This window comes from Microcaecilia unicolor, chromosome 6 (genome assembly GCF_901765095.1).
Source record: "Microcaecilia unicolor chromosome 6, aMicUni1.1, whole genome shotgun sequence".
NCBI lineage: Eukaryota > Metazoa > Chordata > Amphibia > Gymnophiona > Siphonopidae > Microcaecilia > Microcaecilia unicolor.
The window spans coordinates 332,611,306-332,635,571 of record NC_044036.1 but is presented as its reverse complement, the minus strand read 5'-3'; the positions used below and the strand labels follow the sequence as shown (position 1 = coordinate 332,635,571).

At 46.3% G+C, this 24,266-nt stretch overlaps 1 protein-coding gene across 1 annotated transcript in view; it reads left to right on the top strand.

Moving 5' to 3' along the window:
- The window catches only part of RGS9 (regulator of G protein signaling 9), a 141,854-nt gene that overhangs the window by 77,633 nt on the left and 39,955 nt on the right, over nt 1–24,266 (top strand). Inside the window, 6 exon segments of the mRNA XM_030206520.1 lie at nt 1,463–1,485; nt 15,197–15,258; nt 17,654–17,706; nt 17,709–17,766; nt 21,149–21,260; nt 21,780–21,783. Coding sequence (XP_030062380.1) covers nt 1,463–1,485; nt 15,197–15,258; nt 17,654–17,706; nt 17,709–17,766; nt 21,149–21,260; nt 21,780–21,783 — 312 coding nt within the window.

Genomic DNA, 24,266 nt, shown 5'->3' with positions numbered 1-24,266 from the left:
GCCTCCCCCCACCGGCTCCACCAACCAATCTCGGCTAAGCTTCTAAGGATCCCTTCCTTAGACCCCCCCTTAGTGCTAAAAAGTTTATAAGAGGTGGACCTGAGGATAGTTTGGATGTTCTAACCACTTTAGCTTTTGAAATATAAAAATATAATGAAGATCATACCTAAACCTTCACTACCCAAATTGCAAAGGACTGAAATACAAAACAACTCACGCATCCAGCGCACAACTATGGAATGGCCTCCCAAAAGCGGTGAAAACAATCCATGATCACCTGAACTTCAGGAAATCACTAAAAACCAACCTCTTCAAAAAGGCCTACCCCACCGACCCCACGTAAACCTCTTCACCCAGGAACAAAACATGACTAATGATCGTATTGGACATCACACAATCTTCATCCCTTCCGGTCCTCCACATATACCTCATTCAATCACTATACAACCTTGTATTTGTTATCAACCGCCTGGCCAAACGCCTTTGACGGTACTATGTAAGCCACATTGAGCCTGCAAATAGGTGGGAAAATGTGGGGTTAAATGCAACAAATAAATAAATAAATAATTTAGGCACGAGTCACACTTGACCCGACACGGACCGTGTTTCGGTGGATATAACCGCCTCTCTCAGGGGTCACCAGAATTCTTTGAAAAACAAAGATTACTCTTGTGACTGGTAGAGAAAGAAGCTGGGCATAGCAACAGTATCAAAGACTGGGATCCCAACAGCACACAGGGAACAATCTCAACCTTGTTTCCGGAAACATGGCTCATGTCGGGTCAAGTATGTCTGGTGCCTACAATAAAGTATGCTAAGCAACATTCCCTGCATTGGCATGTCCTTGTGTCAACCTCTACTTAAGTACATACATAAGTACCTAAGTATTGCCACACTGGGACAGACCAAAGGTCCATCAAGCCCAGCATCCTGTTTCCAACAGTGGCCAATCCAGGTCACAAGTACCTGGCAAGATCCAAAAAAAAGTATAAAATCCCAGAAATAGTGGATTTTCCCAAGTCCAATTTAATAATGGTCTATGGACTTTTCCTTCAGGAAGCCGTCTAAACCTTTTTTTAAAACTCTGCTAACACAATATGCAATAGAACATTTTAATTGATAGTGAAGGGTAAATCAAAGATGGAACATATAGATAGGCAAGAGAGTAAGAAGAGTTAGAAAGTAAGGCGACTAATTTAAAGAAAGTTGCACGTGAGATCAGAGAGATGGTTAAATATTAACTCAGCTAGGATAGGAGTAGCAGTTAAGATTTAATGCGAAGACGTGCAATTAATGCACTTGGGGTGTAGAAATCCAAAAGCACTGCTGGGGGGGTGAGAGACTGACATGCACAGATTAGGAGAGATACCCAGGATAATAGTGTTTGAGGCTCTCAAGGCGGTGAAACAATGTGAGAAGGTGGTGGCTGTTGCCTGAAGAATGCTAGGCTAGATAGATAGAGGTGTAACCAGCAGAAGAAAGGAGGTGTTGGTACCCCTGTACAGGTCATTGGTGAGGCCCCACTTGGAGTATCTTGTCCAGTTTTGGAGGCCATATCTCTTCGAGCACATAGAAAGACTTGAGGCGGTTCAGAGGAAGGCGACAAAAATGGTACAGGGTTTGTGCCATAAGACAATGTGAGAAGAGATTGGAGGACTTGAATATGCATATACTAGAGAAAAGGAGAGGCAATATATACAGATATTTGAGTACTTGAAAGGTACTCTTCCAGAGACGTAGCGGTGGTAGAACTAGAGGACATGAATGGAAGTTTCAAGGAGGTAGACTTAGGAGAAATGTCGGGAAATACTTTTTCCACAGAGAGGGTAATGGTTGCCTGGAATGCCCTTCCAGGAGAAGTGGTAAAGTCAAAAAAGGTGAGCAAATTCAAAAGTGCATGGGGTAGACACAGGGGATGTGTTTTGACACTTCTGATTACATATAAGTACAAAAGTACATAAGTAATGCCACACTGGGAAAAGACCAAGAGCCCATCGAGCCCAGCATCCTATCCACGACAGCGGCCAATCCAGGTCAAGGGCACCTGGCAAGCTTCCCAAATGTACAAACATTCTATACATGTTATTCCTGGAATTGTGGATTTTTCCCAAGTCCATTTAGTAGCGGTTTATGGTCTTGTCCTTTAGGAAACCGTCTAACCCCTTTTTAAACTCTGCCAAGCTAACCGCCTTCACCATGTTCTCCGGCAACAAATTCCAGAGTTTAATTATGTGTTGGGTGAAGAAAAATTTTCTCCGATTGGTTTTAAATTTACTACACCGTAGTTTCATCGCATGCCCCCTAGTCCTAGTATTTTTGGAAAGCGTGAGCAGACGCTTCACATCCACCTGTTCCACTCCACTCATTATTTTATATACCTCTATCATGTCTCCCCTCAGTCGTCTCTTCTCCAAGCTGAAAAGCCCTAGCCTCCTTAGTCTTTCTTCATAGGGAGGATTTTTATGACTAATGATGTTATTAGATAGATAAGTGGGTGATAATATTAAGTACAAACATTTACCCCCAGATTCTATATATGGTGTTCAAATTTGGGCGCACTCCTGAGATTCATGCACAGCTTAATTGGCTAACGAGCTGTTAACCATCAAGTAATTGGATGCTAACAACCAATTACTGGCATTAATTGGTGCCAATTAGGATTTGCACAGGCATCTGGCATTGTGCTATTCTAGAACGCTAGGCGCCTAAATCCCAGAGAGTTCCATCCAAAAGGGGGTGTGGTTATGGGAGGGGCATGGGCGAGTCAGGGGCGTTCTTAAAAGTTGTGTGCAGTGTTATAGAATAATGGGTCAGCACACCCAATGTGGGCACCAGGATTCATAGGTTTCAGCAGGAGTAAGTATGGTGTCCAGAGAATCGGCACAAAGCGCCATTCTATAAAGAGCATGGATAATTTATAGAATGGAGCTTAGAGCAAGATTCTATATATGGTGCCCAAAAAATTAATGCGGTAAGCATTTCCACCTAAGGGTATTCCATAAGCAGTGCCTAAATTTATGCACTGTATATAGAATATGCTTAGTTGATATCCTGGCGCTTAAAACTACATGCGTCCATTTACACCAGCGAAAACATGGCAGACATTCTGGGGCCATATTCCTTAACTATGCATGCAAATTTTGGAACGCCCACAAAATGCCAGTTTCCCCACCCTTAGCCACGCCCCTTTTGAACTGCGCACATTAGAATTTAGGCACAGCTCATTGCAGAATCTGCTTAGTGACTTGCACGCGTAAATTCTAATTATTGCCAATTAGTGCTCATTGTTAAGTGCTGTTATCCACTCTAATTAGCTTATTAAGCCAATTAAGTTACGTGCATTGTTATAGAATACCCCTGAATGTTAGCATGGATCTCTAGGCACACCATATAGAATCCGGCAGTTTTTGCCCATCTTTTCCGGCGCTCAGTTTTGAGCCACATCTATAGAATTCTTTACTGAAGTCTTTCCCCTTCAATTCTGTATGTAATAACCTTGGGAAATTTGACTTGCTGTGGGATCCCCACTGTCTGAAATTGACCAGGCTTCCTGCACCTTCCTGTGCCCCAGGCTTTGTATTACAGAGTGAAGTGGTTGTTTGACATGTCAGGGTTTGGATTACTCAGGTCCACACTGACAGACCTTGCTCAGCAGAGCGATGTTAGGAAATGTAATGAGCTGCACATTCCTGTCTCTGCTTCTCTAGGTGGAACAGAGGACTGAAGAGAAGGTGACATTTGTGGACAGGGGATTCAGGCAAAAAAAATAAAAACAGGAATCTGTTCATGGCAGGGCACTTTAATGATTTAAAAAAAAAAAAAAAAGATATTTCAGTACCTTTTCAGTGTTTTGGGGAGATGCAGTGGCGTTCCGAGGGGCGCCGACACCCGGGGCAGATCGCTGATGCGCCCCGCCCCCCTGGGTGCAGCACCCCCCCCATGCAGTACGACCCCCCCCTGGTGAAGGGGCACCCCCCCGGCGAAAGAACCCTCCGGGTGCCGGGTGCACGCCGCTGGGGGGGGTGCCGCGCGCCGGTCAGCGTCGTTGGTTTCCATGCTCCCTCTGCCCCGGAACAGGAACCTGTTCCGGGGCAGAGGGAGCATGGAAACCAACGACGCTGACCGGCGCGCGGCACCCCCCCCCAGCGGTGTGCACCCGGGGCGGACCGCCCCCACCGTCCCCCCCTTGGTACGCCACTGGGGAGATGCACTCCCAATAATCAAGTATTTATCTATAAGTATGCAGGACTGGTCTTAGGCAGGGGTGACAGGGGTGATCGCACAGGGCCCCACGCTCCTAGGGAAAGGGAAGGGAAAGGGAAATAGGACTTGATATACCGCCTTTCTGAGGTTTTTGCAACTACATTCAAAGCGGTTTACATATATTGAGGTACTTATTTTGTACCAGGGGCAATGGAGGGTTAAGAGACTTGCCCACAGTCACAAGGAGCTGTAGTGGGAATTGAACCCAGTTCCCCAGAATCAGAGTCCGCTGCACTAACCACTAGGCTACTCCTCCACTAGCAACATTCCCTGTAGAAGTCTGCTCTTGCAGATCACCAATGCGGCCGCGCAGGCTTCTGTTTCTGTGAGTCTGGCGTCCTGCATGTCCTGCGCACCTTCTACATGGAATGTTGCTAGTGGAATAGCAACATTCCATGTAGAATCTCCAATAGTAACAACATTCCATGTAGAATCTCAAATAGGGAAAGGGAAATAGGACTTGATATACCGCCTTTCTGAGGTTTTTGCAACTACATTCAAAGCGGTTTACATATATTGAGGTACTTATTTTGTACCAGGGGCAATGGAGGGTTAAGAGACTTGCCCACAGTCACAAGGAGCTGTAGTGGGAATTGAACCCAGTTCCCCAGAATCAGAGTCCGCTGCACTAACCACTAGGCTACTCCTCCACTAGCAACATTCCCTGTAGAAGTCTGCTCTTCCAGATCACCAATGCGGCCGCGCAGGCTTCTGTTTCTGTGAGTCTGACGTCCTGCATGTCCTGCGCACCTTCTACATGGAATGTTGCTAGTGGAATAGCAACATTCCATGTAGAATCTCCAATAGTAACAACATTCCATGTAGAATCTCAAATAGGGAAAGGGAAATAGGACTTGATATACCGCCTTTCTGAGGTTTTTGCAACTACATTCAAAGCGGTTTACATATATTCAGCTCTGGCAAGTCTGTCCTCCTGTCTCGAAACACCTCCCTGCTCCGTACCTTAATGTGCATCCACATTTCAGTAGAGAGCATCAGGCAGCGATTTTCCTATCCCGTCAGCTGCCGAGCCCAGATCCTCCTCGCTGCTGTGTCCTGCCCCCTTTTGATGTCACTTCCTGCTTCTGCAAGGGCGGGATGCAGCAGCAAAGAGGCTCTGGGCTCGGCAGCTGACGGGATAGGAAAATCGCTGCCGCTGTCTGCCGCTCTTTACTGAAACGTGGTGGATACACATCAAGATACGGGGTGAAGTGGGTTCCATGAGCTCTAAACCTCCTTTTAAACTCTGTTAAATTATGGCTTATGGTGGGGGGCGTGGGCAGGGGGCCCTACTGAACTGGTCCCCACATTTGCTAAAACTGGCCCTGTCAACCAGCTGGATAGAGAAACAGCTATTCATGCTGGTGAAGTGTCAGGATTTTCCATCACTGGGGGGGGGGGGGGGGGGGGGGGGGAAGAAGCTATTAGTTGGCTTGTGGAACGATGGGGCCAACCACGTGAATCAATGGTTTCCATGTGGAATGGTTTCATAGTAACAACATAATTTCCTCCTCTGAGTGCATTACAAAATTCCTGCAGGAAGTCAGTGACTGATTTCAGTTGTTCCAGCAAATGAGGCTGACACATCTGGTCACCATCAGCCACGCAGATACTTAGGACCGCTGTCCCTAGCTATTTTAACAGGCCGTTGATACCCTTCTCCACAGTCTTGCAACATTTGTGAAAATGCAGAATTTGGCATCCCCAGATTGTATCACTTAAATGCTTAACGTTGCTGAGTTCTATGATTATGTAAGTGAAGTTTATAGAACGATTTTTAATCAGTTGTACAGCAAATAAATGGTTATAAATACATAAATGATAACACAAATAGAATTCATTATTGATTTTAGCAAGACCCATATAGACCAATGTACTAAGCTTTGAAAAGCTTTGCAAACACAGTCATATGTAGATAAATGGCAAAATGCACATAATTGTGTTATGAATTCAAGTGCACTCAATGTACTGCTTTCCAGCGTGTAATTTTGCATTTCATCGTTTTTCACAAAAGTTATGCAAAATTGCTGAAGGATCATGCAAATTGATCCATTAGCTATTTTGACATCTAAAAATTACAGAAGTACATAAGTGTTGCCATACTGGGATCAAGCTCGGCATCCTGTTTCCAACAGTGGCCAATTCAGGTTACAAGTACCTTGCAAGATCCCCAAACAGTACAATATATTTTATGCTGCTTATCCCAGAAATAAGTAGTGGATTTTCTCCAAGGCCATCTTAATAATGGCTTATGGAGTTTTCTTTTAGGAAGTTATCCAAACCCTTTTTATACCCTGCTAAGCTAACCGCTTTTATCACATTCTCTGGCAACGAATTCCAGAGTTTAATTACACGTTGAGTGAAGAAACATTTTCTCCGATTCATTTTAAATTTACTACATTGTAGCTTCATCGCATGCCCCCTAGTCCTAGTATTTTTGGAAAACATAAACAGACGCTTCACATCTACCCGTTCAACTCCACTCATTATTTTATAGATCTCTATCATATCTCTCCTCAGCCGTCTTTTCTCCAAGCTGAAGAGCCCTAGCTGCTTTAGCCTTTCTTCATAGGGAAGTCATCCAATCTCCAATATCATTTTTGTCGCCCTTCTCTATACCTTTTCTATTTCCACTATATCTCTTTTGTGATGTGGTGACCAGAATTGCACACAATATTCAAGGTGCGGTTGCACCATGGAGTGATACAAAAAAAAAAAAGCATGTTTATAACATCTTGCAAAATGGTGATTTCTCATGAAACTTAAGTGAGTTTAATTAATTTTTTTTTGTTTGTTTTGCAACTATGATTTTGCATGAATTTTAATGGAAATAAACTCATCTCAATTCCATCTGCATAGGATATAACTGGCCCGGCATGATGAGAAAAGCATCTTGCAGTAGTGACCCATTGCTACAGAGCTGATCACAGTTTAGGACATCAGCCTCATAGTGATACGTTGAACTTCGTAACACTCTGACTTCCAGGAATTTGGGCTTTGAAAAACTGAGAACTAGAACAGGGGGGGTGTGAAAGATGAAATAGACTTCATGAAATCGATGCTTACATTTTTATTTATTACATTTGTACCCTGCACTTTCCCACTCATGGCAGGCTCAATGTGACTTGCCCAGAGTCACAAGGAGCTGCCTGTGCCTGAAGTGGGAATCAAACTCTGTTCCTCAGTTCCCCAGGACCAAAGTCCACCACCCTAACCACTAGGCCACTCCTCCACTGTTGCTACTATTTGAGATTCTACATGGAATGTTGCTATTCCACTAGCAACATTCCTTGTAGAAGTCGGCCCTTGCAGATCACCAATGTGGCCGCGCAGGCTTCTGCTTCTGTGAGTCTGACGTCCTGCACGTACGTGCAGGACGTCAGACTCACAGAAACAGAAGCCTGCGCAGCCTTCTACATGGAATGTTGCTAGTGGAATAGCAACATTCCATGTAGAATCTCCAATAGTAGCAACATTCCATGTAGAATCTCCAATAGTATCTATTTTATTTTTGTTACATTTGTACCCTGCGCTTTCCCACTCGTGGCAGGCTCAATGCGGCTTACATGGGGCAATGGAGGGTTAAGTGACTTGCCCAGAGTCACAAGGAGCTGCCTGTGCCGGGAATCGAACTCAGTTCCTCAGTTCCCCAGGACCAAAGTCCACCACCCTAACCACTAGGCCACTCCTCCACTAAGCGGGATTTGGAGGCATGGTCAGCTGACCAATGCTTAAGCCATAGCCATATGAAGACTGTTGACTTGTCTCTTTCTCATTACAAACGTCGGTGATATGATTTCAAAGAGCAAAGGTCACAGATTCACCTTAGAAAGCCACACTGAGAAGCTAAAAGCTGGTGATGAAATCAAGCTCACTTCTGTTGCTTTAAATTTGGAGGACCAGTGCTGCCTTGCAGTTGCCAAATTCAGCTTTAGAAAGCCACCTGCCCGGTGTCAGCTAGAAGGGTGGCCAGCTGGTACAATTATTTTAGCATACTAGTCAGTGGCGTAGCTAAGGGTGGGCCCAGTTGGGCCCAGGGCCACCCACTTTGGGCTCAGGCCCACCCAGTAGCAGCACACCTATGATGTGACTGGCAGGGATCCCCAAGCCCCAGCAGCCAGTGAAAATCTGCTATTTCAAAGGTATGCGGGGGAGGGGGATGTTTGAGAGACCATATGGCATGCAGGTGAGAGAGGGCGAGACCATATCACTTGTCGGACAAGGCAGAGTTCTGCCCACCCATCTTGGGCCCAGGCCCACCCAGAACTGGGTGTCTGGCTACGCCCCTGATACTAGTCAGCAGACTTGTGGTTTGATGGTCCTGAGGAAAGCAGGATGGCCGCCTTCATGTGTACAGTTGGAGGGCAGGAGGGAATGAGGCAGGGGTGTTAAAATCAGAACTGGACCAGCCTGAGAGATGAAGGCATCAGCTCCCAGCCCAAACTCCCGTTTCACGTTCTTCTCATAGCTGCTGTTCTTACTGGGTTGCACATATTTTCAGTCCATTCACACGAATTCATTTTGCCTGTTTCCTCTTCTGTTCCCAGCTTTTCTGACCCGTTTCTTAAATCTCATCATTTGCGTGTCCTGACTTCCTGCTCACGAGATGCCTGTCCCTCGTGCAGTGGAAGAACCCAGAATTGTCATTTCCATGCCGGGTGCCATTCCCCTCCCACCCTCAAGCAAACGAGTCATCTTTTCCCTCTTCACTTCCCACCCTGCCTTAGTTTGAGTTTGCTGTAGTTAGTTACTGAGCGCCGGACAATGTTTTTTTCTGGTCTGTGAGAAGAAGTAAAACTGATTTGGTAAAGGTGTGAAAAGCAACGTATGAGCTGGTGCCTCACTGGTACTAATAATTAACATTTATTTATTTTTTATTTATTTTTTATTTATTACATTTGTATCCCACATTTTCCCACCTATTTGTAGGCTCAATGTGGCTTACATAGTACCGGAGAGGGCATTACAGACTCCGGTGTAAACAAATACTACTACTACTTAACATTTTTAAAGCGCTACCAGGGTTACGCAGCGCTGTACAATTTTAAACACAGAAGGACAGTCCCTGCTCAAAGGAGCTTACAATCTAAAGGACAAGTTATCTAAAGGCAAATGGGGCAGTATAGGTTTCCTGAATAGAGGTAATTGGTTATGTGCCGAAAGCTATAGTGAAGAGGTGGGCTTTGAGCAATGATTTGAAAATGGGCAGGGAGGGGGCTTGGCGTATGGGCACAGGAAGTTTATTCCAAGCATAGGGTGAGGCGAGGCAGAAAGGGCGGAGCTTGGAGTTGGCGGTGGTGGAGAAGGGTACTGATAGGAGGGATTTGTCCTGTGAACGGAGGTTACTGGTAGGAACGTACGGGAAGATGAGGGTAGAGAGGTAATGAGGGGCTGCGGATTGAGTGCATTTGTAGGTTAGTAGGAGAAGCTTGAACTGTATACGGTATCTAATCGGAAGCCAGTGAAGTGACTTGAGGAGAGGGGTGATGTGAGTATAGCGGTCCATGCGGTAGATAAGACACGCGGCGGAGTTCTGGATGGATTGAAGGGGGGATAGATGGTTAAGTGGGAGGCCAGTGAGTAGTAGGTTGCAATAGTCGAGGCGAGAGGTAACGAGAGAATGGATGAGGGTTCGGGTGGTCTGTTCAGAGAGAAACGGGTGAATTTTGCTAATATTAAAGAGAAAGAAGCGGCAGGTCTTGGCTGTCTGCTGGATGTGCGTAGAAAAGGAGAGGGAGGAGTCAAAGATGACTCCGAGGTTACGGGCTGATGAAACGGGGAGGATGAGAGTGTTATCAACTGAGATAGAGAGTGGAGGGAGAGGAGAAGATGGTTTGGGTGGGAAGACAATGAGCTCAGTCTTAGCCATGTTCAGTTTCAGGTGACGGTTGGACATCACAACAAAGTGATGTTGTGGTAAGATAAAGTTCATGTGGCCCAGCCACACTAGGGAATTGTACAATGGAAGAGTTGTGTTATGTCCATTACGTACTTTAGTTTTGTTGTGTTGCAGAGATCAGGCATTTATGTTGGATCGGTAGGGTATGCCTTTTTAAACAGGTTCGTTTTTAGTGATTTCCGGAAGTTTAGGTGGTCGTACGTGGTTTTCAAGGCTTTTGGTAATGCATTCCACAGTTGTGTGCTTATATAGGAGAAACTGGATGCGTAAGTTGATTTGTATTTCAGTCCTTTGCAGCTTGGGTAGTGCAGATTTAGGTACGTTCGTGTTGATTCGGATGTGTTTCTAGTTGGGAGGTCGATCAAGTCTGTCATGTATCCCGGAGCTTCACCGTAGATAATTTTGTGAACCAGAGTACAGATTTTGAAAGCAATGCGTTCTTTGATTGGGAGCCAGTGTAGTTTTTGGCGGAGGGGTTTTGCGCTTTCAAATTGCGTTTTTCCTCACTTTAATATTCCCTTATCTCTTGTTTGTCCTGTTTGTCTGGCCTAATTAGATTGTAAGCTCTGTCGAGCAGGGACTGTCTCTTCATGTTCAAGTGTACAGCGCTGCGTACGTCTAGTAGTGCTTTAGAAATGATAAGTAGTAGTAGTAGTAATAGTAATAAGCCTAGCTGCCGTGTTTTCAGCGGTCTGAAGTTTCTTTAATGTTTGTTCTTTGCATCCCGCATAAATTCCACTTACATGCATGTAGTCTATAAAGAAGGCACCAAAATCACTTAGAGGAGAATTCAATAAATATTGCTCAAAAATGGGCACCGAAAAAACATCAGTGCTAAACGCTATTCTATAAAGAACACGTAGCGCCGATTCCTACGCCTAATTTTGGGTACCAGACTTATGCCTGCTAAAACCTGGTATACATTTTGCTGCACAAGTTAGGCGTGCTTACCTAATATTCTATAACTATGTGCATAACTTTATCTAATGTCCCTGACATGCCCATGCCGCTCTCATGGCCACGCCTACTTTGGGGGTACGTGCTATGGGAATTAGGCGCCCTGCTTGGTAGAACAGCTCGCAGCCAGATGCGAGCACAAATTGTGATGAGTGCCAATTAACATCAAGAAGATCTCGTTAACTAATTGACTTGTGCACACATCTCAGCAGTGCACCCAAATTTGGGAGTCCGGGGGTTCGTGTGTAACTGTGAGAGGGGCGCACATGTGGGCGGAGCATGGGCAAGACATGGATGTGACGTCCAGCACAGGGGCGGCACAAGGCAAGATGCCGCCTGAGACAGGGCTGAGATGCCACCCCCCCCCTCTCCCCGGGCCAAGTTCTGCCATCTCCCCCCTTCCTTCCTCCAACTCGTTCCCCGATTTTACCTTCTTTTTATGTTTTTTAAAAGCCGGCGGCAGCAGTGATTCCCACATGCCGCCCTGCCGCTGGCACCAGCCTGTTCTCTATTGTGGCCGCCTCTGAGGAATAGGTAGTTACAGCAGACAGGTGGCTGCAGTACAGGGTAGAGGCGGATGCTGGCGGCAGGAATTGCTGCCTCCGCCAGCTTTAAAAAAAAATGTAAAAAGAAGGTAAAATCAGGGAACGGGCTGGAGGAAGGAAGGGGGGGGGGGGGAGATGCCGCTCCAGAAAGAGTGCCACCTGATACCCCACCTCAGGTGACCTAATGGTTGGGCCACTCCTGGTCCAGGAACATGCACAACTCATAGAATGTTATCAGTTGCGTGCTTTGCATGGTGCTCTTAGGCATGCCAACCTACACCATAAGAACATAAGAGTAGCCATATACTGGGTCAGAACAATGGTCCATCTAGCCCAGTATCCTGTTTTCCAAACAATGGCCAAGCCAGGTCACAAGTATCTGGCAGAAACCCTAATCGTAGCAACATTCCATTAGAACCCCAAAGAATAGCGAGATCCTGGAATCCTAAAGAGTGACAAGATTCCATGCAGAATCTCAAAGAGTAGCAACATTCCATGTAGAACCCCAAAGAATAGTAAGATTCCGGAATCCTAAAGAGTGACAAGATTCCATGCAGAATCTCAAAGAGTAGCAACATTCCGTGTAGAACCCCAAAGAATAGCAAGATTCCAGAATCCTAAAGAGTGACAAGATTCCATGCAGAATCTCAGAGTAGCAACATTCCAAACTACAAATCCCAGGGCAACCAGTGGCTTCCCATGTCTGCCTCAATAGTAGACTATGGACGTTTCCTCCAGGATACGCTAACCGCTGTTACCACATCCTCTGGCAAAGAGTTCCAGAGCTTAACTATTCGTTGAGTGAAAAATTATTTCCTCCTATTCATTTTAAAAGTATTTCCATGTAACTTCCTCAAGTGTCCCCTAGTCTTTGTACTTTTGGAACGACTAAAAATCGATTTACTTCTATTCGTTTTACACCAGCCATCCATGAGTGTACTAGTCTTACTAGTGTGCTCCACTGCAGCACCTACGTCTTGCTGAACTGAAACTGTGATTTTCTGATTGTGGCTTTAGACATCCAGATGAGAGAACAGAAACAGAGAACAAGACAGCAGAAAATAAACTTGAACTATACGTGAAATGGTCTTGCTTGGTGCAAGGAGGGCTTCAGGGAAGTGTGCAGAGCAGCAATGGCAAACTGTCTAGCACAGCCCAGTTCACCTCTGGCTTTCCTTCACTGCTTCGTGACCAGGCGTCCTTTGTGCTTATTCCATCCTGTTGTGAATTCTCTTCCTGTGGAGCTGTGCCCAGGTCTCTTGCACCTCCTTGGCAGAAAGTTCACTTTTGTACTGCTGCTGATGAGAATCAGCCAGAGCCATGGTAAGCAAATAGCAGCAATCTAGGTCTAGGTGCAGTTTCTTTCCTTAATGTGCTTTAAAGAAAAATGTTTTACATCAACTCATGATTAACAATTTTATACCTTTGTCTTGCAGAAAAAAACATTTGACTTTTACAGAAGACAGGTAATTAGTCTTACCAGAGATCGTGTGATATATTCTATGAAGTGGATAATAAATATTTGAATTAAACGTATAAGTATGTCACTGGTCAATGTTTTGTGATAATGCACCATAAAATTGGAGTCGGATAAGATGTTCTGTGACCCATAAATTCTGGTCTTATTCAATAGATTCCATATGTACAAGGTATCTGGTTCCAAACATGTTGCAAATAATTTCCTAGAAAGAGACACCCTGAAGTGACAGGTGTAGCTTTATCTATAGACTCAGTCTTTATTCGTTTATATATTTTTTTGGCATTGTGTTCAGGGCAGCTTATGTGAGTAACAGAGTATCAGGTAATCAAAATCAACTAAGGTGCTCCAGAGAGGTAAATGACTGAACAATCCTTCACACACTGAGGAGTGTGGGAAGTATAGGGCATAGATGGCAGGTGGGCAAATAGCATGAGGTAATGAGGGAAAACCATCAGGAGGACATTTAAAGCAAGACAAGTACACACACACACACACACACATATACACACACATGAACGTGTGCGCACACACACATACATACACTTACATAGGCACATACACACACATGCATGCACGCAACACATACACATGCGCATGCACACACATGCACCTGTATGCACGCACACACATTTACATTTGTACTTGCATGCACACACATACACACATGTGCATGTGTGCACACACAGACTTACACATGCACATGTGCACACACACACTTATAAATGCACACATGTGCACACACACGTGCATGTGCGTGCACACACATGCATGCACCCTTTCACATATACATACACATGCATGCACACACACACTTACACATGCACTTGTGCATGCACACTTACACACACTTATGCATGCACATGTATGTACACACACACACACACTTACGCATGCACATACACACATATACATGTACACATGTGCACACACATATATGTACACATGCATGTGTGCACACACACACAAACATGCATCATGAAGAGTTACACACACTTACACATTCATGCACACACACATACACATGTATGCTCACATGCATACACACACAGACACACACATGCGCACACACACAGATACACTTGCACATTCATCAGCATGCAAAACACACATACACTTGCACATGCATATACACGGGCACACACACAGACACACACATGCATGCACGCACACAGACACACACAGACATGGGTTCATGCACACACTTAGACATACACATGTGCATGCACACACACATGCACGTGGACATGCACACACAGACTTACACATTTGCACATGGACAGATACAAGCATGTGCATACACACATACACTTACACACACATATACACACGTGCATACACACTTATACATGCACATGCACACACACAGTCACACACAGAGGCACATACTTATATATGCAAACACATGCGCACACACACACAAACAAACATACATACACACATGAACACACATTTGTGCACACACATGTACATGTGCACACACATACACATGTATGTGTGCACACACATTCACACTTACACATGCACGCATACTCACAGACACTTACACATGATGCGTGCACGCACACACACTTACACACACATACGCACACACACGTACACACAGGAAAGTAGGCTCTTATTTTCTTTTTTACATTTTTTTTTAGAATATGTCCCAATCAGGCGTGGTCTGGGCACCTGTATGTATATGCATGCTGTTCTAGAATTACCCTTTTCACACACACGTTCCATTTTCCTTCTGTATCAAACACATTCTGAGAAAGACCTTTATTCCTGAAGTTATAACTATGAGAACTATAAATGCGATGCATTTGCTCAGCAGCACCGAGGAAGAGAATTTAAGAACTTTCTACTTGGGTAAATTGCTCGCTGATCTGGCTAAATGTGTCAGAATGGCCTTTCCTGTAAGTAAGCTGGATCAAATGATGTTTTGAAATACATCTGCTAAAATGACCTACTTGATATCTCACTCAAATTACTAATTACCCTGGGAGAAGAAAAAGTCCAGTGCATTGTTTCAGCAGTTAAACTGTGTATTTAATCTTTGTGTTCTAGATCATGTACTATGGACAGGCCCTCATGAGATCTACGGTGAAGTCTTCTGTCTCACTGGGAGGGTAAGTGCTTCAACAGAGAGGCTGTGTGTAATAATGGGTTTCCATTCAGAGCTGCTGCCAGAAATGATTGGTTTTCCTATGATACATTGTGCTTTTGGGCAAATTCCTGGAAGCAAAATTCATAAATTATTATTAGCTAGGAATGAGCAGCATGGAATGGATCTGCTATTTGGGGACTTGCTAGGTTCTTGTGACCTTCAACAGACCTTTGGTCTGACCCAGCAAGACACGTCCTATCTTCTTTAAGAACCCCAAACCCAGACCTGTCATGCTATCCAGTTCTAGGAGGAAGATTGATGGGACAGTCCTGGTTTTCTGACAGCCCCGCCCTGATGCTTTCTGTGACCTGCAGCACTGATTTCAATGGGTAGAATTGGGGATTGCAATTACCACACTGCATTGGGATATGAGTTTAACACCAGAACTGGCCAGAAAGTCTCTTGGATAACTTGACACCTCTGCAAAGCCAGGTAGCAGGGCTCCCCTTTTTAGAAAACTGCTTCTACTACCCCAGTGGCATAGGAAGGGGGGGTGGTGGGGCGGTCCGCCCCGGGTGCATGCCGCTGGGGGGGGGTGTCGGATCCGCTAGTTCACTGCTTTCTCTGCCCCGGAACAGGTACTTCCTGTTCCGGGACAGAGAGAGCAGGGAACCAGCGGAGCCGACGCAGCTCCCAGCGACGTGCACTCGGGGCGGAGCGGCCCTCCCACTCGCCCTCTTTGGTAAGAATGCGCTCCGGGGGCGTGTGCGCGCGTGCCGAGGGGAGGGGTGTGTGCGTGCGCCGAGGAGGGGTGCGCCGTGCTGCACCCGGGGAGGGGGTGCGCAGCGGCGAACCGCCCCGGGTGTCAGCTGCCCTCGCTACGGCACTGTACTACCCTGCTTGCCTTTCAAATCCGATTCACTTGTGCTTTACCTATGTTTCTAGTACAGACGTTATAGAAAAGGTTATGATAGGCAACTTGTGTCGGTGCTGGCACTCCCTCTGGAGGTCAAATTGGGTAATGACATTGGGCAGTGCCTGATGCAGGACATTAAAAATAAGAAAGATAACTGAAAGGATTAAAGTAACATCCCCCAGGGTTGCCAGATGGGCGGTTTTCCGCAACCCGCCGTGGGAAACTTTTGCCCGTGGCGGGTTGCGGTTTTTTGGGCTGGTTTGTTTTTTTTGGGCGGGTTTTGGGGGCGGTTTTTTCGGCTGGCGGGGGGTGGGCTAATGATGACAAAGGCGGGGTTTATGACGTTTGGGCATGGTTGCCGACGTATTGGGCGGGGCGATGACGGTGGGGCGGGGTGATGACAGAAGGGGTGGGGCTGATGGCGGCGGGGGTGATGACGGAAGGGGCAGGGTTGATGACGGCGGGGGTGGGGGTGATGACGTAAGGGGAGGGGTGTGTGCGGTTTTTGGGCTGTTTTGGGTGGGAATTTTTTTTTTATATGGCAACCCTGACATCCCCCAGAGTCAGAGCAAAAGCAAATGAGGTCATCTTGTGTGCAGGCATGATACATGCTTAATAAAGTTCTCTTACTGAGGACACATCCATGTTACAATTCAGGGAAGTCACATCTGAAGAAGGGTTATTTTATTGCTTTTATTGCTTTTTGTACAATAAGTTATTACATGATTATGGTTACATTATGAGGAGTTGAGTTGAAACAATGTCCAGGTATCGATAGGGGGAAAGAATAATATTGAAGAGAGAAAGGCTGGGTGTGTTAGAATTATGGGGATAGGTGTAATAGGAGAATGTGTTAATGCGTTGCCAACAGTGTGTGTGGTCTTCATGTGCTTTGATCCTTTTGGTAGATTTTTTCAAAGAGATGAGTCTTTAGTAGTTTGCGGAAGTTGGTTAGTTCATAGGTCGTTCTTAGGCTTCGTGGTAATTTGTTCCAGAATTGCGTGCTCATATGGGAAAAGGTTGATGCGTGCATCACTTTGTATTTTACGCCTTTGTAAGTTGGGAAGTGGAGGTTAAGGAAAGTTCTAGACGATCTTTTGGCATTTCTGGGTGGTAGGTCTATTAAGTCGGACATGTAGGCTGGGGCTTCGCCATTGATGATTTTGTGGACTAGTGTGCATACTTTGAAAGTGATGCGTTCCTTGAGTGGGAGCCAGTGTAACTTCTCTTGTAGTGGTTTCACACTTTCGTATTTTGGTTTCCTGAAGATGAGTCTGCACGTGGGCTTCAGAATTCACGTACTACAGCTTCTTTGGAATATTCTTACATTGGTTCACTATAGAGTATCGTGACCTGCAAAGAATGTGGCTTTTCCTAGGTTAATACATTCAGTAGCACTCTCCTCCGTTCACACTTTCAACCACAGCAACCGGTGACACCTCGGATATGAATGTTGAAGAGAAGGTAAATGGAAGCTCTGCCTTTTTTTTTTCCTTTTCAGCATTCTGAAGTACAGTGAATTGTATTTTTCCCATGACCCCATCATGTCCGGATGTCTCCCAGCAACCCCTGGATTACAGATGACACCACGTTCTGGGATCTCAATGCAAAACTGTAAGTCTGTACGTTGTGCATTAAGTTGGACGTATGCGCTGAGGCCCTGAGTCTCTGTGAGAGCCTGGGCAGAAGCTCCCCTTCCCTCTTTTTCTTCACTGCAGCGTAGCCCGAGTAAGATCAGGAAATTCTTCAAAAGTATCATTCATTATTTCTTTCATTTTACTTCTTGTATACTGCCTGCAAAGTGCAAAGCTATCGAAGCGATGTACATTTTGGTACGGGGGGAATTTTTCTGCACTAAGCATCCAGTTGCATGTGCAGGGTTTGTAGAATTGGGTCATGAGCTTTTACATACAGAAAATGTTATAAAATGACTCCCATGGCCTGAACTGCTGTATTAATCAGCTGCTCTTAATAGTTCTTTCATTTTGTGGTGCCGTTGACTGTATTCTGTGGTTTTTGTTAACCCTTGTTCCCACCAAGCACCTCTTCTGTGGACAGTAAGTGAAACCACAAGCCAAAAAGAGTGGAAGTCATCAACACCACAAGTTCAAAGACAACGAGTCTCAAGGACATTCAGTTGAAATGTTCCAACTGTTTATTCACAGTGGCGTTCCTAGGGTGATACATTCACTCTCTCTCTCTCTCTCTCTCTCTCACACAGTCAGTCTCACACACACTCTCTCAAACATACACACTCAAAGTAAAACCTTGCTAGCGCCCGTTTCATTTCTTACAGAAACGGGCCTTTTTTACTAGTAAATACAATAAAAATGAGGTGAAAACGGTAAATTGAAACCTAATAATAGCACTACCGTGAAACAGTATCAAACAGTATCGCCGATGCGCCCCCCCCCGGGTGCAGCGTGACCCCCCCCAGTGAAAGGACAACCTCCCCCTGGCGAAAGGACACCCCCCTGTGTGCATTTTTACCTGCTGGGTGGGGGGTGCGTGCGCGCCTGTCGGCTTCGCTCGTTCCATGCTCCCTCTGCCCCGGAACAGGAAGTAACCTGTTCCGGGGCAGAAGGAGCACGGAATGAGCGGAGCCAACAGGCGTGCATGGCACCCCCCCCCCCCCCAGCGGCGAGTACCCGGGGCAGACCGCCCCCCACCGCCCCCCTTGGTATGCCACTGTCAACATGGGCCGTGTTTCGGCATGATAGCCTTCGTCAGGGGTCCTGTATGGAAATAGGAGTACAGCAATGCATATGAGCAAGCGCCACTGTTATAAAACCTATTACGTTTGGAGCGTTTCAGCATATCTTTATCTGTTTTCATCGCTGTACTCCTATTTCCTTGCAGGACCCCTGACGAAGGCTGTCATGCCGAAACACGGCCCGTATGTACAATTTGTGAATAAACAATATGGAGCATTTCAACTGAATGTCCTTGAGCCTCGTTGTCTTTGAACTTCTGGTGTTTATTTATTTATTGGGATTTATTAACCGCCTTTACGAAGAGATTCACCCAAGTAGGTACACTTTAACATAAAACTTATAATTTTGTTAACAGCATAACAATAGTAAAATAGCCAAGAATAAACATCCTAAATAATAAAACGCACCTCCAACGTTCTGAAGCTGACTCCGTGGCTGAGGCATTCCTGCTCTCTGGCTCCAGGCAGCTACTAAACCGACGTATCACGTAGTTCCGGGTTCGTCACCAACACGAGGCCCCACCCCTGCTGCCCTTGCCGCAATGCCACGCCCCTCCCAGGCTGAACGACAGCAGCACGAGGCCCCGCCCCTGCCTCCCTTGCTGCAATGCCACACTCCCAAGGTCGAACGACAGCAGCACGAGGTCCCGCCCCTGCCGCACCCTCGCCGCAACACCACGCCCCCCAGGCCGCCGCCCCCAGGTATTCAGGCTCAGCCCTTCTCTCTCTGTCAGCTATGGTCCCGCCCTCATTTCCTGTTTCCGCAATGAGGGCGGGACCAGAGCTAACAGGGAGAGAAGGGCCGAGGCTGCAAGCCTTTAACGCTGCTTTCGGCCACCGAACAGATGATTTTACAAATTTCGAAGGAATGCGGTTTTAACTGGGAGGAAGGGAGGGAGGGAGGGAGGGACGATGACCCTAGAACTGGGAGGGAGGGAGGGGGGGACGACCCTGGAACTCGGAGGGAGGGAGGGACGACCCTGGAACTCGGAGGGAGGGAGGGAGGAAGGACCCTGGAACTCGGAGAGAGACGGGGAGGTAGGGGATGACCCTGGAACTCAGAGGGAGGAAGAGAGGGGACGGACGACCCTGGAACTCGGAGGGAGGGAGGGGGGACGATCCTGGAACTCGGAGGGAGGGAGGGGGGGCCCATGGCACACACTCTCATTCTCACACACACACTCTCTCACAGACACACTCGCACCCAGTCTCACTCTCTCTCTGTAACACACACATAGTCGCACATTCACTCTCGCTCTCTCTCTCTCTCTCTCTCACAGTCAGTCTCACACACACTCTCTCAAACATACACACTCAAAGTAAAACCTTGCTAGCGCCCGTTTCATTTCTTACAGAAACGGGCCTTTTTTACTAGTAAATACAGTAAATGAGGTGAAAACGGTAAATTGAAACCTAATAATAGCACTACCGTGAAACAGTATCAACAATGTATACATTTAATAGCACTGGAATTCAAGTATCAGAGTTATAACATAACTAGTAAAACATGCCCGTTTCTTGCGGCAATGAAATGGGCGCTAGCACGGTTTCCTTCTCTACTCATCCCCCCCATCCCTACTCACCCCGTTGGCGTTCGTCTGCCATTGTTGCGGACCTTGGCACCACCTTCAATCTGCTGACATTGCTCCGCCCTCGACGTCATCACGTTTGACGCGAGGGCGGGGCCCCAACACAGTGTTTTCGGTGGCTTCACCACCACGAAGGCTTCGAACCGGAAGGAAGTGCCCGGAGGACCTGACAGTGACGTCAGTGTCCTCAGAACATTGAGGGTGAGTTTTATTATATAGGATGTTAGCATAATCCTAATGATACATCTAATAAGTGTGCATTAGAACATTCAACTAACATAGATATGATGCTAAAGGTTTTCTACTATACGGCTTACCATATTCCTGAGGGACCAAGAGCAGATACATGATGGGAACAAGATGTGTAGTACAGAGTCAGTTGGGATAATTTGATGGTTAGTTAAAGTCAAGGCAAATTCATTGCATAGTTAAGCAAGAGATAAGGAACCGATGTAAGTTACAGTGTGCAGAATGGTTGTACAGTCAGTTTAGTTACGCAGTTATGCTTTTTGGCCTGTGCTTTTTTGTGGAAGATTTTTTGTTCTTCTTGTGATTGCAGTAAGTGAAACGGACATGGAGGTCTGATCAGAGCTGTTAATTAGACAAAGCAGGAAAGCAGACGAGCTCATGGCTTGAGCCACACTGTGCCAAGGTTTCACTTGTTGGTCAGGGTCATCGTTTCTTTTTCTTTCAGGGTGGAAGTGCCCACCAAGCTTCGGGTGGAGAGGTGGGCTTTTAACTTCAGCGAGCTGATTCGGGACCCGAAAGGGAGACAGAGCTTCCAGCTTTTCCTAAGAAGGAATTCAGTGGTATGTTTCTAACATTTTAAACAGGGAACCTTGGGACACAACCCTACTCTTTGGGTTTTCAGGATATCCACGATGATATGCAGGAGATGGATTTCCATGTAAAGGAAGCAGTGTATTAAATCTGTCTCATGCGTATTCATTCATGGATATCCTGAAAGCTTGACGGACTGGGTGTGTCCCAGTGACTGGGTGGAAAATTCCTATTTTAAGGATATGGGGCTAGGAAAGAGGAGCATGACAGTGGGAAAATACAACGGGGAGTTTTCCTTCTGCCCCTGATATTAAAGCCCATTAGTGTCAATATCTCCAGTAGCTGGTTCTCTAAACCAGTGGCTCTCATGCCATTCCTGGCACACTCCCCCGCCAGCTGGGTTTTCAGGATATACCTAATGATTATGCATGACAGAGATTTGCACGCAGTGGAGGACCGGCTTGACAAACACTGCTGTTAACCCTTGAAAAATTCTGGAATGGAATGCGGTCAGTAAGAGTGCACAGGATATGCGGGAACCCTAGAGCGGTTGGTTTAAAAACCACCCTGAAGAGGGACCATGCTCGTCTTATCTGCTGGGCTGGGCACACTTACAGTGAAAGGAAAATGCATCTGATGGCCAAATATGATAGCCTGAAAGAAAATCTGTGACACAAAACACTTCTTTCAAAATTCAGCTAAATGTTGATGTTGCATATAGTTAGATACCCATCTGTGTATATGGCCTGCTGACCAATGATGCCACCTTGGTTCGTTGGGGCTCCTTTATTTTCTAATCTGTTCTGTGAACTTAAAAGACAGATCCTTATTCAAGAAAGATTTTTCCAGGGGCACGGAATATGAAACAGTGCTGTAGTCAGGGAATTTAGTGCCACCTAGTGGCAATAGACATGAAGTACAATTGTATATGGGTAATTGTTATAATTGTTACGACTAAACAGTAACCCCCCCCCCCTCCCCCCAATATTCAGCTGGTGGTGGTCAGCGTTTTTTAAACGCTGATTGTTGTCAGCTAAATTATGCCCTGATATTTAGTGTCGGGCCATGTCTGGGCACCGGCACTGAATACTGGAGGATAATTTTGGGTGGGCAAGCTGCCCGCATAAGAGAGTTAAGCGGCCCCGGCTGAATATTGGGCCAGGGCCTGTTAACTTTTTTTAACACTCCTGATCCCCTCCCTGCCTCCCTCCATCCCCCCGTCCTCTCCCCTACTGGTTTCCAAAGTCCCTCCTTCCCCTTCTCTCCCCCCAATGAGCCCCTGCCCCTCCCCCTGTTGATGTCGAGGTAGGACCCTGGTGGTCCAGCGGTACCTACTGCTAGCTTCCACAAGAGGTTGCAGCAGCCATTTTGAAAAGTAGCCCCAAGGGGGCAGGAGCAAGGGGGCTGCACTCCTGCCATCCAAAGACCCCTGCTGGAGCACCAGAGAATCTCTCTCTCTCCCCACCGCAATGCCACATACCTTGGCTGGGGGGGATCCCCAACCCCCCGCTATTTGAAGTGTTTCTCCAGCGTTGCTCTCCTCACATTACCTGCCCTGCTTTCCCTCACGTTGCGCGTGCTCGATCTTAATGAAATTGAGCACCTGTGCGAAGTGCCGCACGTGCTCAGTTTCACTAAAACCGAACGCGCATGCGACGAGAGGGAAGTACGGCAGGCAATGTAAGGAGAGCAGCGCTGGAGAAACGCTTCAGCTGGTGGGGGTTGGGGACCCCCACCAGTCAAACCAAGGGCCCTGGATCCATTTGGGGGGGCCCAGGCCCCCGTGCCCCCCCACAGCTGTAAACATCCTGGGACCGACATTCAGACCCGTTAACTCCCATGGCCAGCACTAATGCCGGTTATTTAGTGCCAGGCCATTTCCGGTGACTGGCATTCAATATCTGGTTAGTTTTGGCCGGTTTGAACTTAACCGGCCAAGCCAATATTCAGCGCCGGCTGGTTAAGTCAGACTGGCAAAAGATATAGCACCTATAAACACAGCCAAAGATGGCTACCAAACCCGCGTTAAAAATAGGCAAACAGCTGGTTATATGGCGTGGAGGAGTGGCCTAGTGGTTAGAGCACTGGTCTTGGAATCCAGAGGTAGCCGGTTCAAAAATCCCGCTGCTGCTCCTTGTGAACTTGGGCAAGTCACTTAACCCTTCATTGCCTCAGGTACAAACTTAGATTGTGAGCCCTCCTGGGACAGAGAAATACCCGTGTACCTGAATGTAACTCACCTTGAGCTACTATTGAAAAAGGTGTGAGCAAAATCTAAATAAATAAATGGAATGTTGCTACTATTGAAGATTCTACATGGAATGTTGCACTTTCTGAGATTCTGGAATGCTGCTACTATTTGAGATTCCAGATGGAATGTTGCTAGTGGAGGAGTGGTCAGGTGGTTACAGCATCGATCTTGCAATCCAGAAGTGGCCAGTTCAATCCCATTGCTGCTCCTTGTGATCTTGCGGAAGTCACTTAACCCCTCCCCATTGCTGCTCCTTGTGATCTTGGGGAAGTCACTTAACCCCCCCCCCCCTCCCATGCTGCTCCTTGTGATCTTGGGGAAGTCACTTAACCCTCCATTGCCTCAGGTACAAACTTAGATTGTGAGCCCTCCTGGGACAGAGAAATATCCAGAGTACCTGAATGTAACTCACCTTGATCTACTACTGAAAAAGGTGTGAGCAAAATCTAAATAATAAATAATATATCACATGATATAACTGGCTATTCATTAGCTGCTAACTGGAAACCTTCAGTGGGAGATCAGTTGGCTATGTACCATTTAACCAGCCAGGTGCGCTTAAATGGTTTTGAATATCAGAGGCCCTGTGTTTATTTTTCCTTTTTTATGCATAAAAAATCCAGTAATAAACAATATTGATTGGACCTAGAATTATACTGGGAATGAACTGGGTAGTGTCTCAAAGAATGCCGTTAAACTCAGTTTAATGGCATTCCTCTTTACTTTATTGATTTATGCCACTTTGAATAGGACTGATTGTATTTCGAGTGATATGTTTATA